The sequence below is a fragment of the Pseudophryne corroboree genome, chromosome 6, assembly GCF_028390025.1.
Source record: "Pseudophryne corroboree isolate aPseCor3 chromosome 6, aPseCor3.hap2, whole genome shotgun sequence".
Taxonomy (NCBI): Eukaryota; Metazoa; Chordata; class Amphibia; order Anura; family Myobatrachidae; genus Pseudophryne; species Pseudophryne corroboree.
In genome coordinates, this window is record NC_086449.1 from 92,059,928 (window position 1) to 92,082,757 (window position 22,830).

A 22,830-nucleotide genomic window follows, 5' to 3' on the forward strand; every position below is an offset into this window, starting at 1 on the left:
CCCCAAGTGGTTGAGGTGAGTTCTCATATGAACCTATTCTTGTGCACCTATGGAACTCACCGGATTTCCTTTGGGTCCATCTTCTCCTGGACGTCCCTTTTTACCAGGTGTACCAGCTGCACCAGAGGATCCAGATTCCCCCTTCTCACCACCATCACCTTTGCTTCCCTAGAAGAGTCACAGCATTTAGCTATTTTGATGTAGAAAGCCAAACAAATGTTATACTGTATGTTGTCTTCCTCTTATACTGTATGTTTTCACCTTATATTGTATGTCTTCCTCTTATACTGTATGTTTTCACCTTATATTGTATGTCTTCCTCTTATACTGTATGTTTTCACCTTATATTGTATGTCTTCCTCTTATACTGTATGTTTTCACCTTATATTGTATGTCTTCCTCTTATACTGTATGTTTTCACCTTATATTGTATGTCTTCCTCTTATACTGTATGTCCTCCTCTATTGCTGTACAGTATCTCCTTATTTTATAAATTATGTTCTCTTATATTGTATGTCTTCCTCGTATACTGTATGTCTTGCTCTTATACTGTATGTTTTCACCTTATAGTGTATGTCTTCATCTCATACTGTAATGTATGTACTCCTCTTATACTGTATGTCCTCATCATATACTGTATGTATTCCTCTTATACTGTATCTCCTCATCTTATACTGTATGTCTTCATCTTACACTGTATGTCCTCCTCTTATACTGTACTGTATGTCCTCCTCTTATACTATATATCTTCATCTTGATTATTATTATTTTTTTTACAAATAACTTTAATACATTTATAAGGTCTTCTTGAAATACAACCAAGGTAATTCCAAGATGCACAAAAGCCAGTGTTATTCAACTGAATTCCTGTCCTATTTTCTAAGTTTTTAAGGTCATTTACAAAGCATACTGTTGTGCAAATATATGAAATATGTTACTTCTTATATGAAATATGTAGTTATGCTCATATGTCTGTAGTGCAATCAAATGACTGATGAATGGCTGGATGATAAGGTCTCAGTGATTGTATGATGTGCAAGCTACTAAAAAAAGGCGGTCGACCAATGAGTGGAGAGGTTGCACGGTTGACAGCTGCAGTGGTAGTAAGAAGCAGGCTGATGAGTGGGCTGGCTGATTGTATAGATGACAGGGGAATGCAATTATTCTATAAAATACACCAACTTATCAGTGTGCCGATCATCGACCCTGTTGTAGATGGTCAGTAGTGTGTTCCTAAAGGAATAGTGAGGTGTAGACATATAAACATCAATATCAGCTTGTGTACCTGTTAAGTCTGTCTATTATATATATGACATATGCCATAATAACCCTCCATTCATCATCTTACTCTCCCACCTACTCACCGGGGGACCTGATTCTCCTGGTTGGCCTGGATCTCCGCCCTCCCCAGCTTCTCCCTGCATGAACCAAACAAGAGATGCTCAGTAGATCATGAAGAAAGACATATAATAATTCATGTCATAGTTTTAAGCAATGGGTCCCTGACTGGCATTATTATGAGTACCATACATGATGGCACCATCATTAATACAACTGGATGAATTCATTTACCTTTGTGAACTTTTTGTTGCAGATTTCACAATGGCTGACATTGATAGACGATGCGATAGTTGGGGGCTGTACTTATGCAGAGGGCTACATGCAATCCAGGCATGAGGAAAAGGTTCAGATCCAAGAGACAATAGATACACTCTACTAGAGAATGTACCTATCCGATGAAAGGGAATGCTGTATATTCTTCATATTCATCTACACTTTCCATAGGTCCTTTGTATATGCTTTGTATCGCTCTACACATCTGACAGCTTATTGTCTACATTGTTTAAATGATTCCAGAGACCATTATATACATTTTTCAGATTGTTCTGCACATTCTTCATATCACCCTACATATTCTTTAGATGGCTGTATCCACTGTATATGTTGCTCTCTATATTCTTGTTATTTTTTAAAGTCAGTGTATTGCATACTGTTCATATAGTATAGATTCCATAGGTGGCTCTGTACATTCTTCATATTGTCCTACACATTATTAAAATTGTTGCATTCATTGCATTGGTGCCTTTACACATTCTCCTGCTTGTGCAGATTCCTTAGACCACCCTGCATATTGTTTATATTGCCCTAAACCAGGGGTGGAGAACCTCCGGCCCGCGGGCCGTATAAGGCCCGCGAAGCCGTTTACTCCGGCCCACCCGCTTCTGTCAGTGAGACACGCCACTGCTCAGTCCGGCGGCAGCGTGTCTCAGCTGTCAGGACAGGGAGAAGAGCGCGGCGATGTTGGATGACGGCGGCGGCGTGTAGGACTTCAAACTAGCCGCCGCTTCGTGAGCCAATCAGAGCTCGTGGACCGGCAGCCAATCAGGAGCCGCGGCTGCCGGCCCGCGAGCTCTGATTGGCTCTCGCACCGGCGGCTGGTTTGAAGTCCTACACGCCGCCGCAACCCGACATAGCCGTGCTCTCCTCCCTGTCAGCAAGCAGCGGTAAGCAGCACGGGGGGGGCATCTGTATACCTGGAACTGTGGGGGCATCTGTATAGCTGGCACTGTGGGGGCATCTGTACAGCTGGCACTGTGGGGGCATCTGTATAGCTGGCACTGTGGGGACATCTGTATAGCTGGCACTGTAGGGGTATCTGTGTACCTGGCACTGTGGGGGCATCTGTATAGCTGGCACTGTGGGGGCATCTGTATAGCTGGCACTGTGGGGGCATCTGTATACCTGGCGCTGTGGGGGGCATCTGTATACCTGGCACTGTGGGGGCATCTGTATACCTGGCACTGTGGGGGCATCTATATACCTGGCACGGTGAGGGGCATATGTATACCTGGCACGGTGAGGGGCATTTGTATACCTGGCATGGTGAGGGGCATTTGTATACCTGGCACGGTGAGGGGCATTTGTATACCTGGCACTGTGGGGGGCATTTGTATACCTGGCACTGTGGGGGCATCTGTATACCTGGCACGGTGGGGGGCATATGTATACCTGGCACGGTGAGGGGAATATGTATACCTGGCACGGTGAGGGACATTTGTATACCTGGCACTGTGAGGGGCATTTGTATACCTGGCACTGTGGGGGCAATTGTGGATCTGGCACTGCACTATTGGGGGCATATGTGTATCACGTCCCATTTTAACTGGCCATACCCATTTTTTTTGGGCGCGCACGCGCCTTCGGCGCGCACACACAGTACCTCTAAGGGGCAGGGTAATTTTTTTTAAATTGAGAATTTTTGTATGGCCCCCGAAGGATTTTATAAATATCCAAATGGCCCTCGCTAGAAAAAAGGTTCCCCACCCCTGCCCTAAACAATCCATGGATCATGCTGTACATTCTTTATATTGTACTATGTATTCCATCAGTCTGTACAGGCTTCATATTGTCCAATACATTTCATAAGTTATTCTGTGCCTTCATTATATTGTCCTACACATTCCATATGTAGGTCGTTCCGTGCATATTGTCCTACTTAGGATACTTACTGTGTATATTCTTCATATTGTCATACACATTCCCATTTATTATACTGTCCTACACATTCCTTCAGTCGTTCTGTACATTTTCCATATTGTCCTATACTGTACATTCCTGGATCGCTCTATGCATTCTTCACATTGTCCTACTCATTCCATAGATTGAACTGTATATTCTTGATCTTATCCTACACATTTCAAAGATCGATCTATACATTTTTGATATTGTCCTATACATTCTATAGATCACTCTGTACATTCAATATATTGTCCTACATCTTCCATAGATCATTCTATGCAGTCTCATATTATCTGATATATTCTATAGATTGCTCTGTACATTCTTCTCATTATCCTATAAATTCCATATCTGTTAGGAACTCTAGTGCTATTTGTGTGAGACCCCTAGAGCTGGTGAGAGGGTTTTCTGCCCCCCGCTGTTCCCTCAGTACACGATGCTTACACAGGTACTTAGGTTGCCGCCTTGACTTAAAACTCTAGCAGTAGGGGCTCACACAACAGCCTAGAGACCACAAGTAACAGACTGGGGTACACTCACAGGAGCACAGTAAGGTCAGATATGGGTCGGGATCTCAGCCAGGACAGGTGAGGCACTGCGTGATGGAAGACAGTACTGAGTAGATGACTTGCAGGCACTATACTGATGGTAAGCGGACACATTGCAGTTGGTATATCTCCACAGGTTGAGAGCAGGTACACTGGAGTGTTAGGAAAGGGGTTAACACACTAGGATTGAAGGTGGACACAGGCAGGGCAAGGGCTTGGACACGTTTAAGTAACAAATCCGTCAGAGTATCCACAGCACAGGCAAGGTCTGCGACAGGGACCAGCAGCTTATATAGGCAGGCACAAGCTATAACCAGCACTAGAGAGCTGGGTAAAGTGTCTTATAACAGTTACCTAAACCAATGGAAAGTGCTGATCTGGGACTGTCAAACTAATTACAAATACCATGCAGCTGCAGCGATACACGTAGGCAGGACGGCTGTGTTGCTCGGCAACCTGAAATGCACTAGCTGAGTGGTGCCCCGGTTGCCTGGTGACGGACAGGGACCGGCAGCCCTTTCGGCTGGAAGACGTGACATCCCCGGTGGCCAGGCAACAACCGGGACTCGCAAGGGGAACATGCCGTTCGGCAGCTTGTGACAATATCTCACTCTTTACATTCATTATATAGTCCAACACATTTCACAGACCACTCTGTACATTCATTTTATTGTCCTACATATTTTATAGATTATTCTGTAAATTTTTCAAACTGTCAATATTATGCAGGAGATTATCCTGACACCAAACACCAACCTTTTCTCCCACAGCTCCCGGCTGCCCCACGCCACCTGGATTTCCTTGGGGTCCCTGAAAAAGTGAAACACAAGAGGTCGGCCTGGTGTAATTTCACTCATTTATTATCTAAAAAGTAAGACAATACACTTACATCACCACCATTGGGACCCATGGGACCTCTAGGGCCTACTGTTCCAGGGGGACCCTGTAATGAGATAATAACATTTATGTTAAACTCTGTTAGTTAAAAAGATACTTTATCCTGTATCTATATACAGTAATGCACATACCATTGGTCCAACATATCCACTCTCCCCCTTCTCTCCAGGAGGTCCAGGCATACCCTGTAATGAGACAGGTGTGGTAATGTTAAAGTGGATGGAAACACAAACCATAGTCCTTCTGTCTCATCATGAACCAGTTTTGTCAACCCTTAATGACTTTTATTTTAGTAAAAGACAATGAATTAAATAAGTCACTCACCTGCAACCCTCTTGGACCAGTTACACCAGGAACACCTCTGTGACCTTCATCTCCCTTTTGCCCTTGCATTCCCGGTTGACCTCTACGCCCAGGTTCTCCATCTTGACCCTGTGCAGAACCATAAGCAATGACATCTTCAAACTCAACACTTTGAGAGAAGCATTCTCATGATAACAGATACTCTTATCACGAGGCAACATTCAGAGACCACTTCAACAGAGTGCTTATCAAAGTGGAAGTTACAAAATTTCTAAAGGTACTTATAAGTTTCTGTGGTATCTCTGGGTGAGAGGGTGGTGTTCTTCTCCGCAGAGTGACTGTTAGTGAGTGCCCGACAGTAAGTGGAGTGTTTAATTTTTTTTTAAAGTTAGGGTAAAGAAGAAAGGAAGATGGATGAGGTAGACAATACTTACTGCTTGTCCAGGGTGCCCTATTGGACCTTGGATACCAGTAGATCCTGGGGGTCCCTATGAAGAGAACAGACAAAAAATTTAGTTTTGTTTAAATAAATAAATAAATACCTTCATTAAAGTTTCTTCCTCATTAAGGTTTCCCATATGCAGCCTTTCCATAGCCTCTCCCATGACTATCTGAAGCCTTTTCTATGTGTCTCATTCACAAACTTTTAAAGGTATCACTTCTGCAATATATCCCATAAATTCTATCCAGATTCTCCCATTTCTCCTATTTGTAGCCTCTCCCATGTCTCCCATCTGTAGCCTCTACCATGCCTCCCATCTGTTTCCTCTCCAATGGAAAAGGAGAGGAGACATGGTAGAGGCTACAGAAAAGTTTAAAGGATCTTTCTATGAACAGTGATGATTTCTTCATGTACCATCTTCATACCATCCTCTTCCATGCCTCCCATCTGTATCCTCTCCCATGTCTCCCACCAGTATCCTCTCCCTTGTCTCCCGTCTGTATCCTCGCCGATGTTTCCCATCTTTAGCCTGTCCCATGTCATTTATCTGTAGCGTCTCCCATCAGTAGATTCTCCCATGTCTCCCATCAGTAGCTTTTGTCTCATGCCTCCTATCTGTATCCTCTCCCGTCATTAGCTTCTCCTATGTCTCCCATCTATAGCCTATCCTATGTCTCCAATCTTTAGCCTCTCCCATGTATCACGAGTAGTTTCTCCCATGTGTCACACCAGTACTTTCGCCTATGTCTCCCATCCGTCTCCTCTCCCATGTCTCCCATCTATAGTCTCTCTCATGTCTCCCATTAGTAGCTTCACCTATGTCTCTATTCAGTAGCCTCTTCCACGTCTCCCATCAGTAGCCTCTCCCAAGTCTCCCATATTTAACCTCTAACACATCTCCCCCATGTGACATATCTGTACCCTCTCCCATGTCTCCATCTGTAGTCTCTCCCATGTCTCCTATCTATGGCCTCTAACATGTCACTTATCTGTATCCTCTTCCATGTGTCCCATCAGTAGCCTATCCCATCAGTAGCCTCTCCCATGTCTCCCATCAGTAGCCTCTCCCACATCTCCCATCTGTAGCCTCTCCCATGTCAAATATCTTTATCCCCTCCTGTGTCTCCTATCTGTAGCCTCTCCCATGTGTCCCATCAGTAGCCTCTCCCGTGCCTCCCTTCACTAGCCACTTCAATGTGTCCTATCAGTTGTCTCTCCCATGATTCCCATCTTAGTCACTATGTCTCCCATCTATGGCCTCTCCCATGTAACTTATATGTATCCTCTCCCATGTGTCCCATCAGTAGCCACTCCCATCAGTAGCCTCTTTAATGTCTCTAATCAATAGCATCTCCCATCAGTAGACTGTCCCATGTCTCCTATCAGTAGTCTCTCCCATGTCTCCCATCAGTAGCTTCTTCCATGTCTCCCATCAGTCGACTGTGCCATTACTCCCATCTGTAGCCTCTCCAATGTGTCCCATCAGTTGCCTCTTCCATGTGTCCCATCAGTACTGTCCTATGTCTCCAATCAGTAGCCTCTCCCATGTCTCCCATCAGTAGACTGTCTAATGTCTCCAGTCAGTAGCATCTTCCAGGTCTCCCATAAGTAGTATTTCCCATGTATCCTATTAGTGTCTCCCATCAGTAGCCTCTCCCATGTCGCTTAATTTTATCCTCTCTCATTTCTTACATAGTTCTTATTTCACACATACAAAGACCCCACCACATATATCATATAAACTTCCTTTACTGCTAGGTTTGGTGAGGGCAGTATATACACATATACTTACTGATTCTCCCTTGTCTCCTTTGCTTCCTTTCTGTCCAGGCCCGCCAACTTCTCCCTAATAAGAAACAAAAATTAATTGAGGTAGCAATTGTGTATAAGATATGTTCTTATAGAAATTATGCAGATAGTTGCTGGCATGTTAGTTTGTATCTCCAGTCTGGTTACTTTTATATACAGTGGAAAATATGCATCTTCCTACATACCTTATCTCCATCATCCCCGGCTGGCCCTGGGGGACCAGCAGGTCCAGGAGGTCCAAGGCTTCCCTGAGAGCCATCCTGGCCAGCTCCTCCCACAGGTCCTTTCTCACCCTGTGTGATTATACAGAAGATGAGATTAGTCACATGAAGGTTTTATTCATAGCCCGGTGTTCTATGCAATTGGCATAATCCACCTGTTCTGTCATTAGCATCAGTCTGATGAGACCTTTTTTCACTTTTGCTATTCAGATTTAAACTGGAGATATGCCCAAAATGTCACTTTGCTATTCAATTACTTACTGGATTCCCCTTCTCGCCACTTGGCCCCGGGGGTCCCTGTGCCCCAGGACGTCCTGGAAGGCCAATTCCCCCAGCCGCTCCGGAAGGACCCCTCTCTCCTGGTGGACCCTGTGAATAGTATAAAGGTGACATTGTAAAAAGGATATAGAGAAAGCAGTGGCTGAAGACACAGGCAGTGGACATATGGATGACTGGCGTAGAATGAATGATAAGTTGTACTATAGGCAAATGAGGCAACATGAAGCAGGAGGCTACACCAGAAGTGGTCTGGCGGGCTCTTGGGTAGTGTTATAGGAAGAAGAACGCATATGACTAATAATAGAAGGTATTACAGCAATTATTGAATAACTATATACCACACAATAGTATTCTGTGGCTACATACCGTAGAACCTGGCAAACCAACTGGACCTTCTCCTCCTTTCAAACCAGCAGGACCCTATAAAGAACAAGACAAAGTGAATGCAGAAGCTATAACTTATAATATATATTGTTACTGGGTAACAATAAGACTCATAATTATTCCAATGGTTAAGCAGTGATCTTCTCTCAAAATACCATTTAAAAACAATAAAGCTGTAACCAAGGACATGTCTATCAAATAAATACTTTTTCAATAGCCCAATAATATTCTTGCTGTGATGTGAGACCAGTAATTCACCTGTGATATGGAGCAGTTATTAGATATGAGGGAAGCAGGCAATTCTATTGCAATCAAGTTTCAGAAACTTCATATAATGTAACGTTCAAGTGCTTTATGACTGCAGAGCGTACTGTACATTATGGTATAGAAGCGGATGAGGAGGCATCTCTTAATTATTACAGCTGATTGCCGACTGCTAAAGTTTTCTGTTCCGTTACTTTTACATTTATTTCTGAGATATTATCTATTTCTGCCGCCTCGTACTCCTGGCCCTGTCACCAGAATGCCCCTATCACAACCTAATGAATCTAACACTTATGTTTTCACAGCAAAATGGTGCACTGTCTGTAGATGCTTCACCCCAGGTTTATCTTTCCAGTGGTTTCAAACTATCTTAACTTCATTTGGCTTCAAATACAAATCAAATGCTTGGGTGGAAGACAGGCTAAATCCTTTTGATAGGTTTGTTCCCCATGTACGGCTGAATTAAATAAAATGCCAACTTTGAGAAAGATGTTGGGAAGATGTCCTTATCCCACTGCATTGTCCTTACAAGATTAATTCCTTAACTCAGTGGTTCTCAAACTGTGCGCCGTGGCACCCTGGGGTGCCTCAGGATACTTGTAGGGGTGCATTGGATTGATGGTCCAGGACCAATTTTAATTATTTATGGTCAATATACAGTAATAGGCACAACCGGTGCTGTTGGCTGTCAATCATAAAATATATGGACAAGCAGAAGCAAATCCTGACCCTCACCACAGAATTGAAACCAAGGATAAACACAATTTACTTAACTTAATATTTCTTTCTAAATTTCTCAATAAGAAACTTTTGGCCTAGGGGTGCCGTGAAAAAAATTCTGATACTCTACGGTGCCATGACTCAAAAAAGTTTGGGAACCACTGACATAACTGTATGTGACTGAATTTGGGGAGGCATCCAAGTTTTGTTAAGTGTACTTTACGTTTGATTACCACTCACTAAACCCTGATCTAGAATCTTGTACTTTCCTGCACTCTCCCTTCCTCCTCCTCATCTTTACCATACACCCCATTCTACAGTTTATTGTGTTGCTTGCAAGGAAAAGGTTTCAGCAAAATGAGTATGTAGACATAAAAGGAAATGCTATGTGTAACTGGTGTGCACTGCACACTAACAACAAACAGAGAGCTGGAAATATGTAAATGAGTCTTACCCCTTCCCCACCAATACCCCTTGCTCCGGGAAATCCTCGTAAGCCCTGAGGCCCGGCTTTACCGGGAATGCCGGAAGGACCAGGATCACCCTATAATGGAAATTCATAGTTGATACTGTTAACAGGTTGGTCATATTAAAATAGTACAAAAAAAAAAAGAAGAAAAACGTAATTACAAATATTATAAGCATATGGAAATAGGGTCTACCAAAATAAGTAATAGTCGCATCTATCAAGGTCTGTTACATTTTTTAGCACTGCTAGGTGTTGTTAATCAGATTAGTATTATCTTGTTAGTAGAGTTCTTATACTTTGAGTGTTTACGTTTTAGAGACTTAAAAAACACAAAAACAACATTTAGCCATAAACAGTAATGTAATAGGAAATTATACTGCTGCAGGCTAGACATGGGGTATCTACACTTTGCCATCCAGGCAGAATTAACACTGAACAGGTTCGCTTGTGGAATGCTAATTTCCAGCAAGGTTTTCTCTTGACAACTGTCTCTCGTGATGTTACGATTTTATGATGTACTGTCTCAGGTGACATTAACTATCACACATGGTAAGGATGAAGGGTGGCACTCTCACATATCAATCTGCACCTTCTACTGCAAGAGACACCACGACAGGCAATGCATAGTTATTTTTTTCAGATTGTCTGTTATAGGTGAGGAATGACAATGAAAAGAGTTAGACTTGGTACACACTTATAGGCCCCTACACACTGGCCGATATTCTGAAAGATATGAACGATCTTGTTCATAAATGAACGAGAACTCGTTCATATCTTTCAGTGTGGAAACTCCAGCGATGAACGATGTGCGGCCCCGCGCTCGTTCATCGCTGGTCTCCCGTCGGCTGTGCATGCAGGCCAATATGGACGATCCATATTTGCCTGCACTTCAATGCAGCCGCGTGACGGGGGGAGTAAAGAAACTTCACTCCCCCCGTCACTGCCCCCCCCCCCCCCCCCCCGCCGCCGGGTCGCTCGTCGGCCGTATCGGCCGTCGGGCACCTCGGCGGCGCATCGGGAAATGAGTAGGGCCCAAAAGCCGATATCGGCACGATTTGTCGTTCCAATACTGATCATCTAATGTGTACCCGTGATTGCGCGCTCCCATTGGTTGTGTGCGACATCTTCCGGTTGGCCGGGCTGCATGGAGAGCTAGAAGATATTGTGTGCAACCCGGTGCAGTGTAATAAAGCAGTGGTTCTCAACCTCGGTCCTCAAGTACCCCCAACAGTTAATGTTTTCCAGGTCACCTAGCTAGTGCACAGGTGTATTCATTACTCACTAACACATTTTAAAAGACCCACAGGTGGAGCAAATTATTTCACTTGCAATCCTGTGAGGAGACCTTGAAAACATGAACTGTTGGGGGTACTGGAGTTGAGAACCACTGTAATAAAGGACAGAAATAGATGTAATTCTGCCATTCATTATATCGCTAGTGTGAACCAACAAGCTGGCATGGTGCGGTGTGAAGGGAAATTGCCCCAACCATCGGCCCCATCATCTAAGTGCGTACCCAAACCTTAGAGAGAGCTTTAATCTGCTCTGTAGTCACCTCCATGTCTTTATTAGCCATACAGGCTGTCAAGGTCATGTGCCTTGGAGGTCTCCTGATTGGGGGCAGCTCTGGTGATCCCCCATATCAGAACAGATTAGAAATGGACAAGAAGAGATAAGTCAGACGTGTGTTCTACTTTATGAGCAAAATAATTGCCTTTAATTTTTTCATGAGAATGGAATCTAGGGTGGAGAGAACACGGTCACAGGGCCAGATGCATTATCGCTTGGAAAGTGATAAAATGGAGGGTGAAAAAGTGCCAGCCAATCAGGTCCTAACTGTCATTTTTTAAACACAGCCTGTGACATGGCAGTTAGGACCTGATTGGCTGGCACTTTTTCTTTCTCCATTTTATCACTCTCCAAGTGATGATGCATCTAGCCCTGGTCTTGAATGGGGTTTTATTTCCTATTACAGAGATTAAACACCAATGTACCACAATATGGAGGGTGTGACTACTCAGATTTGCCGACAGCAACATTAGCTCTATATACAGAGCTGGCCCAATCTGTAAGAAGCATGTTCTGTGCTATAAGCATGAGTAAAGACAACTACCATGACTATACTGTCACTCAGCACAACACCAAATAAAGGTTTTTAAACCATCACGTAGGGCCGGATGTAATAAAGTCTGCATTGGCTGACAGTGCGGGTTCTTGGTCGAATTTAGATGTTTTTTTAAAGCGGCAATCATTTACAAGGAATAGTATTGCCTTGAACATGATTGCCGCTTTAAAAAAATGTCAGAGTTCATCTGGGAACCCGCATCTCTGGCCAATTCAGACTTTATTACATTCGGCCCATAATGCTTGTCTCTGCAACTTTGTCTTAAAAATATCAGGAACTTTGGCAATCACCTATCTCTACTGTAGGAAATACAGAAACTGTCAGAGAACATCTTTCTTTGTAAGTTACTTGAACCACTGCTGAATCTGCCTCTTGTCTCCTCTTTGCATAAAATGTGATATGCATAGGAAAGGGAGGTGATAGATGGAAAAAAAAGAGAATAACTTTAATGATAACTAACTCTACTGTGTTGGCCTAGCGTTCATCTGTAGGTCGCCTCCCAGCAATAGAGGTGACCTACATAAAAACCCATAATGGTATAAAGTAGCTACATGCTTCTCAATATACTGATATTGTATTACGAAGTTCGAGTTGGCCGGGGGTGCGGGTACCTGGCCGAACTTGGACGTTTTTTTAAAGCAGCAATCATTTACAAAACATGGTTTTGCATTGAACATGATTGCCGCTTTAAAAAAAACCCCATCAGAGTTCGGCCGTGATCCCGCACCTCTGGCCAACTCAGACTTTATTACATTCGGCCCATAATGCTTATCTCTGTAACTTTGTCTTAAAAAGTTCAGGAACTTTGGCAATCACCTATCTCTACTCTAGGAAAGACAGAAACTGTCAGAGAACATCTCTTTTTTTTTTGTAAATTACTTGAATGACTGCTGAATCTGCCTCCTGTCTCTTCTTTGCATGAAACGTGATATGCATAGGAAAGGAAGGTGACAGATGAAAAAAAAAAAGAGAATAACTTGTAGGTCGCCTCCCAGCAACAGAGGTGACAAAAATAAAACCCATAATGGTATAAAGTAGCTACACACTTCTCAATATACTGATATTGTATCATGAAGACTACAGGTAATCTTATCTAAATGTATCGCTTGCTAGAGTTTAGCAAACAAATCTATACTCCAGAAACCCTCCTGGTTCACACTTTGGATCATACCTTGGCACCTTCTCGCCCAGCTGCCCCAGGCAATCCGTGTTCCCCTGGTGATCCCGGTGATCCTGGATGACCCCGCTCTCCCATAGGGCCTGTTTCCCCAGAATTGCCCTATATATGGAGAAAACATAAAATGACAGGCCGGTGGGTTTCATGAGACAAAGAAAATCCTTTGATAATGTAATATATACATAGCTTGTTACCTATCCCTTTATTATATTGATATAGAAACTGTAGTTTTTCAACCTTCCAATATATACCTTGGAGAAAAATGTATTTCTACGACTGAAATTGGATTAAATAATTTTTTTGCCATTTTGCAAAAAATAAAATAAATGTGTATTCCACTTCATCACATCAAAACAGAGCTTAGAAATTCCCTCCTCCAAATGTCACTATACTGTACCTACTCTCACCTATACAGTGCACACTAGTACACCCTTGCACATCCGTACCAGAGCCTACACTACTCTCACCCATACAGTGCACACTAGTACACCCTTGCACATCCGTACCAGAGCCTACCCTACTCTCACCTATACAATGCACACTAGTACACCCTTGCACATCCGTACCAGAGCCTACCCTACTCTCACCTATACAGTGCACACTAGAACACACTTGCATATCTGTACTAGAGCCTACCCTACTCTCACCTATACAGTGCACACTAGAACACACTTGCATATCTGTACTAGAGCCTACCCTATTCTCACCTATACAGTGCACACTAGTACACCCTTGCATATCTGTACTAGAGCCTACCCTACTCTCACCTATACAGTGCACACTAGTACAACCTTGCACATCTGTACTAGAGCCTACCCTACTCTCACCTATACAATGCACACTAGTACACCCTTGCACATCTGTACTAGAGCCTACCCTACTCTCACCTATACAGTGCACACTAGTACAACCTTGCATATCTGTACTAGAGCCTACCCTACTCTCACCTATACAGTGCACACTAGTACACCCTTGCACATCTTTACTAGAGCCTACCCTACTCTCACCTATACAGTGCACACTAGTACACCCTTGCATATCTGTACTAGAGCCTACCCTACTCTCACCTATACAGTGCACACTAGTACACCCTTGCATATCTGTACTAGAGCCTACCCTACTCTCACCTATACAATGCACACTAGTACAACCTTGCACATCTGTACTAGAGCCTACCCTACTCTCACCTATACAATGCACACTAGTACACCCTTGCACATCTGTACTAGAGCCTACCCTACTCTCACCTATACAGTGCACACTAGTACAACCTTGCACATCTGTACTAGAGCCTACCCTACTCTCACCTATACAGCGCACACTAGTACAACCTTGCATATCTGTACTAGAGCCTACCCTACTCTCACCTATACAGTGCACACTAGTACAACCTTGCATATCTGTACTAGAGCCTACCCTACTCTCACCTATACAGTGCACACTAGTACAACCTTGCATATCTGTACTAGAGCCTACCCTACTCTCACCTATACAGTGCACACTAGTACAACCTTGCACATCCGTACCAGAGCCTACACTACTCTCACCCATACAGTGCACACTAGTGCACCCTTGCATATCTGTACTAGAGCCCACCCTATTCTCACCTATACAGTGCACACTAGTACAACCTTGCACATCTGTACCAGAGCCTACCCTACTCTCACCTATACAGTATACACTAGTACACCCTTGCATATCTGTACTAGAGCCTACCCTACTCTCACCTATACAGTGCACACTAGTACACCCTTGCACATCCGTACCAGAGCCTACCCTATTCTCACCTATACAGTGCACACTAGAACACACTTGCACATCTGTACTAGAGCCTACCCTATTCTCACCTATACAATGCACACTAGTACACCATTGCACATCTGTACTAGAGCCTACCCTACTCTCACCTATACAGTGCACACTAGTACACCCTTGCACATCCGTACCAGAGCCTACCCTATTCTCACCTATACAGTGCACACTAGAACACACTTGCACATCTGTACTAGAGCCTACCCTATTCTCACCTATACAATGCACACTAGTACACCCTTGCACATCTGTACTAGAGCCTACCCTACTCTCACTTATACAATGCACACTAGTACAACCTTGCACATCTGTACTAGAGCCTACCCTACTCTCACCTATACAGTGCACACTAGTACAACCTTGCACATCTGTACTAGAGCCTACCCTACTCTCACCTATACAATGCACACTAGTTAACCCTTGCATATCTGTACTAGAGCCTACCCTACTCTCACCTATACAATGCACACTAGTACAACCTTGCACATCTGTACTAGAGCCTACCCTACTCTCACCTATACAGTGCACACTAGTACAACCTTGCATATCTGTACTAGAGCCTACCCTACTCTCACCTATACAGTGCACACTAGTACAACCTTGCACATCCGTACCAGAGCCTACACTACTCTCACCCATACAGTGCACACTAGTACACCCTTGCATATCTGTACTAGAGCCCACCCTATTCTCACCTATACAGTGCACACTAGTACAACCTTGCACATCTGTACCAGAGCCTACCCTACTCTCACCTATACAGTACACACTAGTACACCCTTGCATATGTGTACTAGAGCCTACCCTACTCTCACCTATACAATGCACACTAGTACACCCTTGCATATCTGTACTAGAGCCCACCCTATTCTCACCTATACAGTGCACACTAGTACAACCTTGCACATCTGTACCAGAGCCTACCCTACTCTCACCTATACAGTACACACTAGTACACCCTTGCATATGTGTACTAGAGCCTACCCTACTCTCACCTATACAATGCACACTAGTACACCCTTGCATATCTGTACTAGAGCCTACCCTACTCTCACCTATACAGTGCACACTAGTACACCCTTGCACATCTGTACTAGAGCCTACCCTACTCTCACCTATACAGTGCACACTAGTACACCCTTGCACATCCGTACCAGAGCCTACCCTATTCTCACCTATACAGTGCACACTAGAACACACTTGCACATCTGTACTAGAGCCTACCCTATTCTCACCTATACAATGCACACTAGTACACCCTTGCACATCTGTACTAGAGCCTACCCTACTCTCACTTATACAATGCACACTAGTACAACCTTGCATATCTGTACTAGAGCCTACCCTACTCTCACCTATACAGTGCACACTAGTACAACCTTGCACATCTGTACTAGAGCCTACCCTACTCTCACCTATACAATGCACACTAGTTAACCCTTGCATATCTGTACTAGAGCCTACCCTACTCTCACCTATACAATGCACACTAGTACAACCTTGCACATCCGTACCAGAGCCTACACTACTCTCACCCATACAGTGCACACTAGTACACCCTTGCATATCTGTACTAGAGCCCACCCTATTCTCACCTATACAGTGCACACTAGTACAACCTTGCACATCTGTACCAGAGCCTACCCTACTCTCACCTATACAGTACACACTAGTACACCCTTGCATATCTGTACTAGAGCCTACCCTACTCTCACCTATACAGTGCACACTAGTACAACCTTGCATATCTGTACTAGAGCCTACCCTACTCTCACCTATACAATGCACACTAGTACACCCTTGCACATCTGTACTAGAGCCTACCCTACTCTCACCTATACAGTGCACACTAGTACACCCTTGCATATCTGTACTAGAGCCTACCCTATTCTCACCTATACAGTGCACACTAGTACACCCTTGCACATCCGTACCAGAGCCTACCCTACTCTCACCTATACAGTGCACACTAGTACACCCTTGCATATCTGTACTAGAGCCTACCCTACTCTCACCTATACAGTGCACACTAGTACACCCTTGCATATCTGTACTAGAGCCTACCCTATTCTCACCTATACAATGCACACTAGTACACCCTTGCACATCTGTACTAGAGCCTACCCTACTCTCACCTATACAATGCACACTAGTACACCCTTGCACATCTGTACTAGAGCCTACCCTACTCTCACCTATACAGTGCATAGTAGTACAACCTTGCACATCTGTCCCGATATCCACTCTGAGGACCATTCACTACTCTTGCCAGTGTCACATATCTTCTCATATCCCTCTACATTGCAAGCTCTCTCTCTCTCTCTCCCTCTCTCACTGTGTCTATGTATCTGCATTATTTAGTCTACATAGTACAGTATGTTTTATATATGCCCTGTTTTCCTGCCTGCTGCTATGAAACACTATTGGACAAAGCCATAACTAGAAATTTCAGTGCCTGGTGCAAGAAGGAAAACTGAAGCACCCCATGTCCTCATTTGTAACCATATGATTCTAAAATATGAATTCCCAGAGCTTCCCCTGAGATTTGTACCCTGGAGTTCACCCTTCATGCAAAGCTCAACTTACAGCCCTGCTATGAGGCCTAACAAATCACCATCAATAATGATGCTCACTGCTAGTTCTAGAAAAATGAATTCCTCAGCAAAGAGATATTACTTCTACAAATACATTAACACACCTGTGGTATTCTCTCTACAGTGGACATCAAATATGGTTGGTGAAGTTCTTCTGTAATGTTTCATCACAGCTTATCTGTACTCTCGGAGTACAATGTAAATACTATTAAATTTGTTTCTTTATATAGCAGACATACCTGTGGTCCCACAACTCCAGCTGGCCCCGGAAGACCTGTTTTGCCTTGAAAACCCTGTTAAGTAGAATATAAAAGAAGGATGTTGATGGAAGAGAAGAGGAAATTTGATCGGCACTGAGAAATCCTACATTAGAAATCCCCGAGGATGGGGCTGCCTTAGGACAATGACCATAATGTTATGCTTGAGTGCTTACAAGGAGAACCCAATTATCAAAGCTACCACATGGGGAGGATACATGGACCAGCAAAGGTTTTATCACAGAATTAATCAATTATATCTGACTCATTTTGATAAAACATTTAACAGAAGAATATTTTTAGACCACAGGAAGCAGGAGGCAGCACATAGTTTATCCCAGACATCCCTCTCCTCTAGATTTGTACCACAACGCTTTCCGATATGACTACACACATAGGTGACCAAACTGGACAAGATCTGACCACCTGGTAGTTAACGATCTTCTTCCTGTCATATTTGCCAATATGTCTGATAATGATCCAGTTTCCTTTGGATCGGATTATGATCAGGCATGGATATTGTTTTGTGTCCAGAAAATCTGCAGTGTCTGACCGAATGCCCAATATCAGCTGGAATACTGTAGCACATTCTCTCGGTATTAGACTGTAAGTTCATGGGCAGAGTGACATCCACCCTCTGTTTCATTTGTGGGCCAAATGATCCCCTTAATGTACAGCACTGCGGTATGTGCTGGCGTTTCACAAATACTAATAATGTAATACTGCTACTACTATATTGTCATAACAATAATATTACTTTAAGATACAAATCCTCAATGTGTAATGCAGGTGCGCCACCAACTATAAACAACTTCTCAAGTGAAGCCATTCCATACATTGATTTCTGCATCATGGACATTATTATTGTAACTATGTTAAAAATCTTATCATTAAAAATCTAAAATGCTTTAACCCAGAAGATTGAGCAGGGAAAAAAAATTCAGACTGATTTCTCCTTAAATCAATCACTACAGAAGAAGATTTCAGGTTGGAAACAAATTAATGATCTTACTGGCTCTCCTCGCTGGCCGGCATGTCCAGGTAAGCCGTCTTTCCCCGAAGGACCCTGATGAGAAAACATAGACATCACATCACGTGTTAGGGAAAAAGAGGGTGAATAACTGTAACGTTATATAAAAAAATCAAAATAGACATAGAACAGACAATATTATCACAACACAGTGGGCCTTTAATGCAGATACTATGTAGACCCTGATTGCACTGAGCTGTATAGTTATACTGAGTATCTGTAGACTGATAACGATGACTCGTAATGATAGTAAGCTAAGAAGATGAGCCGGGAGGCACTCGATATCCTGGCTGAGCCCATAGTGGTAACGTCATCTAACTGCTAGGTACTATGTTGTCCAGATTCAAAGTAGCCTCCACTTACATTTGGTCCTTTAGGTCCTGCAAAGCCGACTGGTCCGATAGGCCCCATTGGTCCCTGGGAATAAAAATAAATAAATAAATAAATACATAATAATAATAATAACAAACTAATGCAAAAACAATAAATATATAAATACATCTGCAGAAGCAATTCTTACGGTGCATACGCACGGAGCGATTTTGACTGAGCGATTTACCTTGAACTGGCAGTAGGCGATTTTGACTATCCTTACCAACGATTTTGACTATGGGCGATTTTGACTAACTCATTTAAATAGGGGGATGCTTTTACTTTTCCAGCGACATAGTCAAAATTGACTTGCCTCCACAGTCTATTTTTCCTAGCGATAGCGACCTAGTGGGGATGCGCATCACTATCGCTCGCTGTGTACATACGGAGCGATATTCACTAACTTTCTTAGCGCTTTTGACTATATAGTAAAAATCACTGAGCCATATCGCTCTGTGTGTACACACCTTTACACAATGGAGAGAAGAATTTCTGCAGGTTTACCTTTGGAAACCCCTCGGGTGAGGTTAATGTCCCATGGACCTGACTTTGAGTTGTACACAAAGTAGAGATGAGCGGGTTCGGTTTCTTTGAATCCGAACCCGCACGAACTTCACTTTTTTTTTCACGGGTCCGAGCGACTCGGATCTTCCCGCCTTGCTCGGTTAACCCGAGCGCGCCCGAACGTCATCATGACGCTGTCGGATTCTCGCGAGACTCGGATTCTATATAAGGAGCCGCGCGTCGCCGCCATTTTCACACGTGCATTGAGATTGATAGGGAGAGGACGTGGCTGGCGTCCTCTCCATTAGAATAGATTAGAAGAGAGAGAGAGAGAGAGAGATTGTGCAGACAGAGTTTACCACAGTGACCAGTGCAGTTGTTGTTAAGTTAACTTTTATTTAATATATCCGTTCTCTGCTATATCCGTTCTCTGCCTGAAAAAAACGATACACAGCAGTCACACAGTGTGACTCAGTCTGTGTGCACTCAGCTCAGCCCAGTGTGCTGCACATCAATGTATAAAAGCTTATAATAATTGTGGGGGAGACTGGGGAGCACTGCAGGTTGTTATAGCAGGAGCCAGGAGTACATAATATTATATTAATTTAAAATTAAACAGTGCACACTTTTGCTGCAGGAGTGCCACTGCCAGTGTGACTAGTGGTGACCAGTGCCTGACCACCAGTATAGTAGTATATTGTTGTATACTATCTCTTTATCAACCAGTCTATATTAGCAGCAGACACAGTACAGTGCGGTAGTTCACGGCTGTGGCTACCTCTGTGTCGGCAGTCGGCACTCGGCAGGCAGTCCGTCCATCCATAATTGTATAATTATATACCACCTAACCGTGGTATTTTTTTTTCTTTCTTTATACCGTCGTCATAGTCATACTAGTTGTTACGAGTATACTACTATCTCTTTATCAACCAGTGTACAGTGCGGTAGTTCACGGCTGTGGCTACCTCTGTGTCGGCAGTCGGCAGGCAGTCCGTCCATCCATAATTGTATTATTATAATATATACCACCTAACCGTGGTTTTTTTTTCATTCTTTATACCGTCATAGTGTCATACTAGTTGTTACGAGTATACTACTATCTCTTTATCAACCAGTGTACAGTGCGGTAGTTCACGGCTGTGGCTACCTCTGTGTCGGCAGTCGGCAGGCAGTCCGTCCATCCATAATTGTATTATAATATATACCACCTAACCGTGGTTTTTTTTTCATTCTTTATACCGTCATAGTGTCATACTAGTTGTTACGAGTATACTACTATCTCTTTATCAACCAGTGTACAGTGCGGTAGTTCACGGCTGTGGCTACCTCTGTGTCGGCAGTCGGCAGGCAGTCCGTCCATCCATAATTGTATTATAATATATACCACCTAACCGTGGTTTTTTTTTCATTCTTTATACCGTCATAGTCAGTCATACTAGTTGTTACGAGTATACTACTATCTCTTTATCAACCAGTGTACAGTGCGGTAGTTCACGGCTGTGGCTACCTCTGTGTCGGCACTCGGCAGGCAGTCCGTCCATCCATAATTGTATTATAATATATACCACCTAACCGTGGTTTTTTTTTCATTCTTTATACCGTCATAGTGTCATACTAGTTGTTACGAGTATACTACTATCTCTTTATCAACCAGTGTACAGTGCGGTAGTTCACGGCTGTGGCTACCTCTGTGTCGGCAGTCGGCAGGCAGTCCGTCCATCCATAATTGTATTATAATATATACCACCTAACCGTGGTTTTTTTTTCATTCTTTATACCGTCATAGTGTCATACTAGTTGTTACGAGTATACTACTATCTCTTTATCAACCAGTGTACAGTGCGGTAGTTCACGGCTGTGGCTACCTCTGTGTCGGCAGTCGGCAGGCAGTCCGTCCATCCATAATTGTATTATAATATATACCACCTAACCGTGGTTTTTTTTTCATTCTTTATACCGTCATAGTCAGTCATACTAGTTGTTACGAGTATACTACTATCTCTTTATCAACCAGTGTACAGTGCGGTAGTTCACGGCTGTGGCTACCTCTGTGTCGGAACTCGGCAGGCAGTCCGTCCATCCATAATTGTATTACAATATATACCACCTAACCGTGGTTTTTTTTTCATTCTTTATACCGTCATAGTCAGTCATACTAGTTGTTACGAGTATACTACTATCTCTTTATCAACCAGTGTACAGTGCGGTAGTTCACGGCTGTGGCTACCTCAGTGTCGGAACTCGGCAGGCAGTCCGTCCATCCATAATTGTATTATTATAATATATACCACCTAACCGTGGTTTTTTTTTCATTCTTTATACCGTCATAGTGTCATACTAGTTGTTACGAGTATACTACTATCTCTTTATCAACCAGTGTACAGTGCGGTAGTTCACGGCTGTGGCTACCTCTGTGTCGGCAGTCGGCAGGCAGTCCGTCCATCCATAATTGTATTATAATATATACCACCTAACCGTGTTTTTTTTTTTCATTCTTTATACCGTCATAGTCAGTCATACTAGTTGTTACGAGTATACTACTATCTCTTTATCAACCAGTGTACAGTGCGGTAGTTCACGGCTGTGGCTACCTCTGTGTCGGAACTCGGCAGGCAGTCCGTCCATCCATAATTGTATTACAATATATACCACCTAACCTTGGTTTTTTTTTCATTCTTTATACCGTCATAGTCAGTCATACTAGTTGTTACGAGTATACTACTATCTCTTTATCAACCAGTGTACAGTGCGGTAGTTCACGGCTGTGGCTACCTCTGTGTCGGAACTCGGCAGGCAGTCCGTCCATCCATAATTGTATTATTATAATATATACCACCTAACCGTGGTTTTTTTTTCATTCTTTATACCGTCATAGTGTCATACTAGTTGTTACGAGTATACTACTATCTCTTTATCAACCAGTGTACAGTGCGGTAGTTCACGGCTGTGGCTACCTCTGTGTCGGCAGTCGGCAGGCAGTCCGTCCATCCATAATTGTATTATAATATATACCACCTAACCGTGGTTTTTTTTTCATTCTTTATACCGTCATAGTCAGTCATACTAGTTGTTACGAGTATACTACTATCTCTTTATCAACCAGT

At 43.3% G+C, this 22,830-nt stretch overlaps 1 protein-coding gene across 2 annotated transcripts in view; it reads right to left on the minus strand.

Moving 5' to 3' along the window:
- COL5A3 (collagen type V alpha 3 chain) overlaps window positions 1–22,830 on the minus strand; it is a 331,866-nt gene that overhangs the window by 51,832 nt on the left and 257,204 nt on the right. For both annotated transcript variants that reach the window (XM_063931487.1, XM_063931486.1), the window contains 16 exons: window positions 19,214–19,267; window positions 18,833–18,886; window positions 17,803–17,856; window positions 13,152–13,259; window positions 9,841–9,930; window positions 8,385–8,438; window positions 8,001–8,108; window positions 7,704–7,811; window positions 7,502–7,555; window positions 5,702–5,755; window positions 5,289–5,396; window positions 5,096–5,149; window positions 4,957–5,010; window positions 4,824–4,877; window positions 1,365–1,418; window positions 61–168 (listed from right to left, as the gene is read on the minus strand). In XM_063931487.1, coding sequence (XP_063787557.1) covers window positions 61–168; window positions 1,365–1,418; window positions 4,824–4,877; window positions 4,957–5,010; window positions 5,096–5,149; window positions 5,289–5,396; window positions 5,702–5,755; window positions 7,502–7,555; window positions 7,704–7,811; window positions 8,001–8,108; window positions 8,385–8,438; window positions 9,841–9,930; window positions 13,152–13,259; window positions 17,803–17,856; window positions 18,833–18,886; window positions 19,214–19,267 — 1,170 coding nt within the window. The remainder of the gene's footprint in view (window positions 1–60; window positions 169–1,364; window positions 1,419–4,823; window positions 4,878–4,956; window positions 5,011–5,095; window positions 5,150–5,288; window positions 5,397–5,701; window positions 5,756–7,501; window positions 7,556–7,703; window positions 7,812–8,000; window positions 8,109–8,384; window positions 8,439–9,840; window positions 9,931–13,151; window positions 13,260–17,802; window positions 17,857–18,832; window positions 18,887–19,213; window positions 19,268–22,830) is intronic.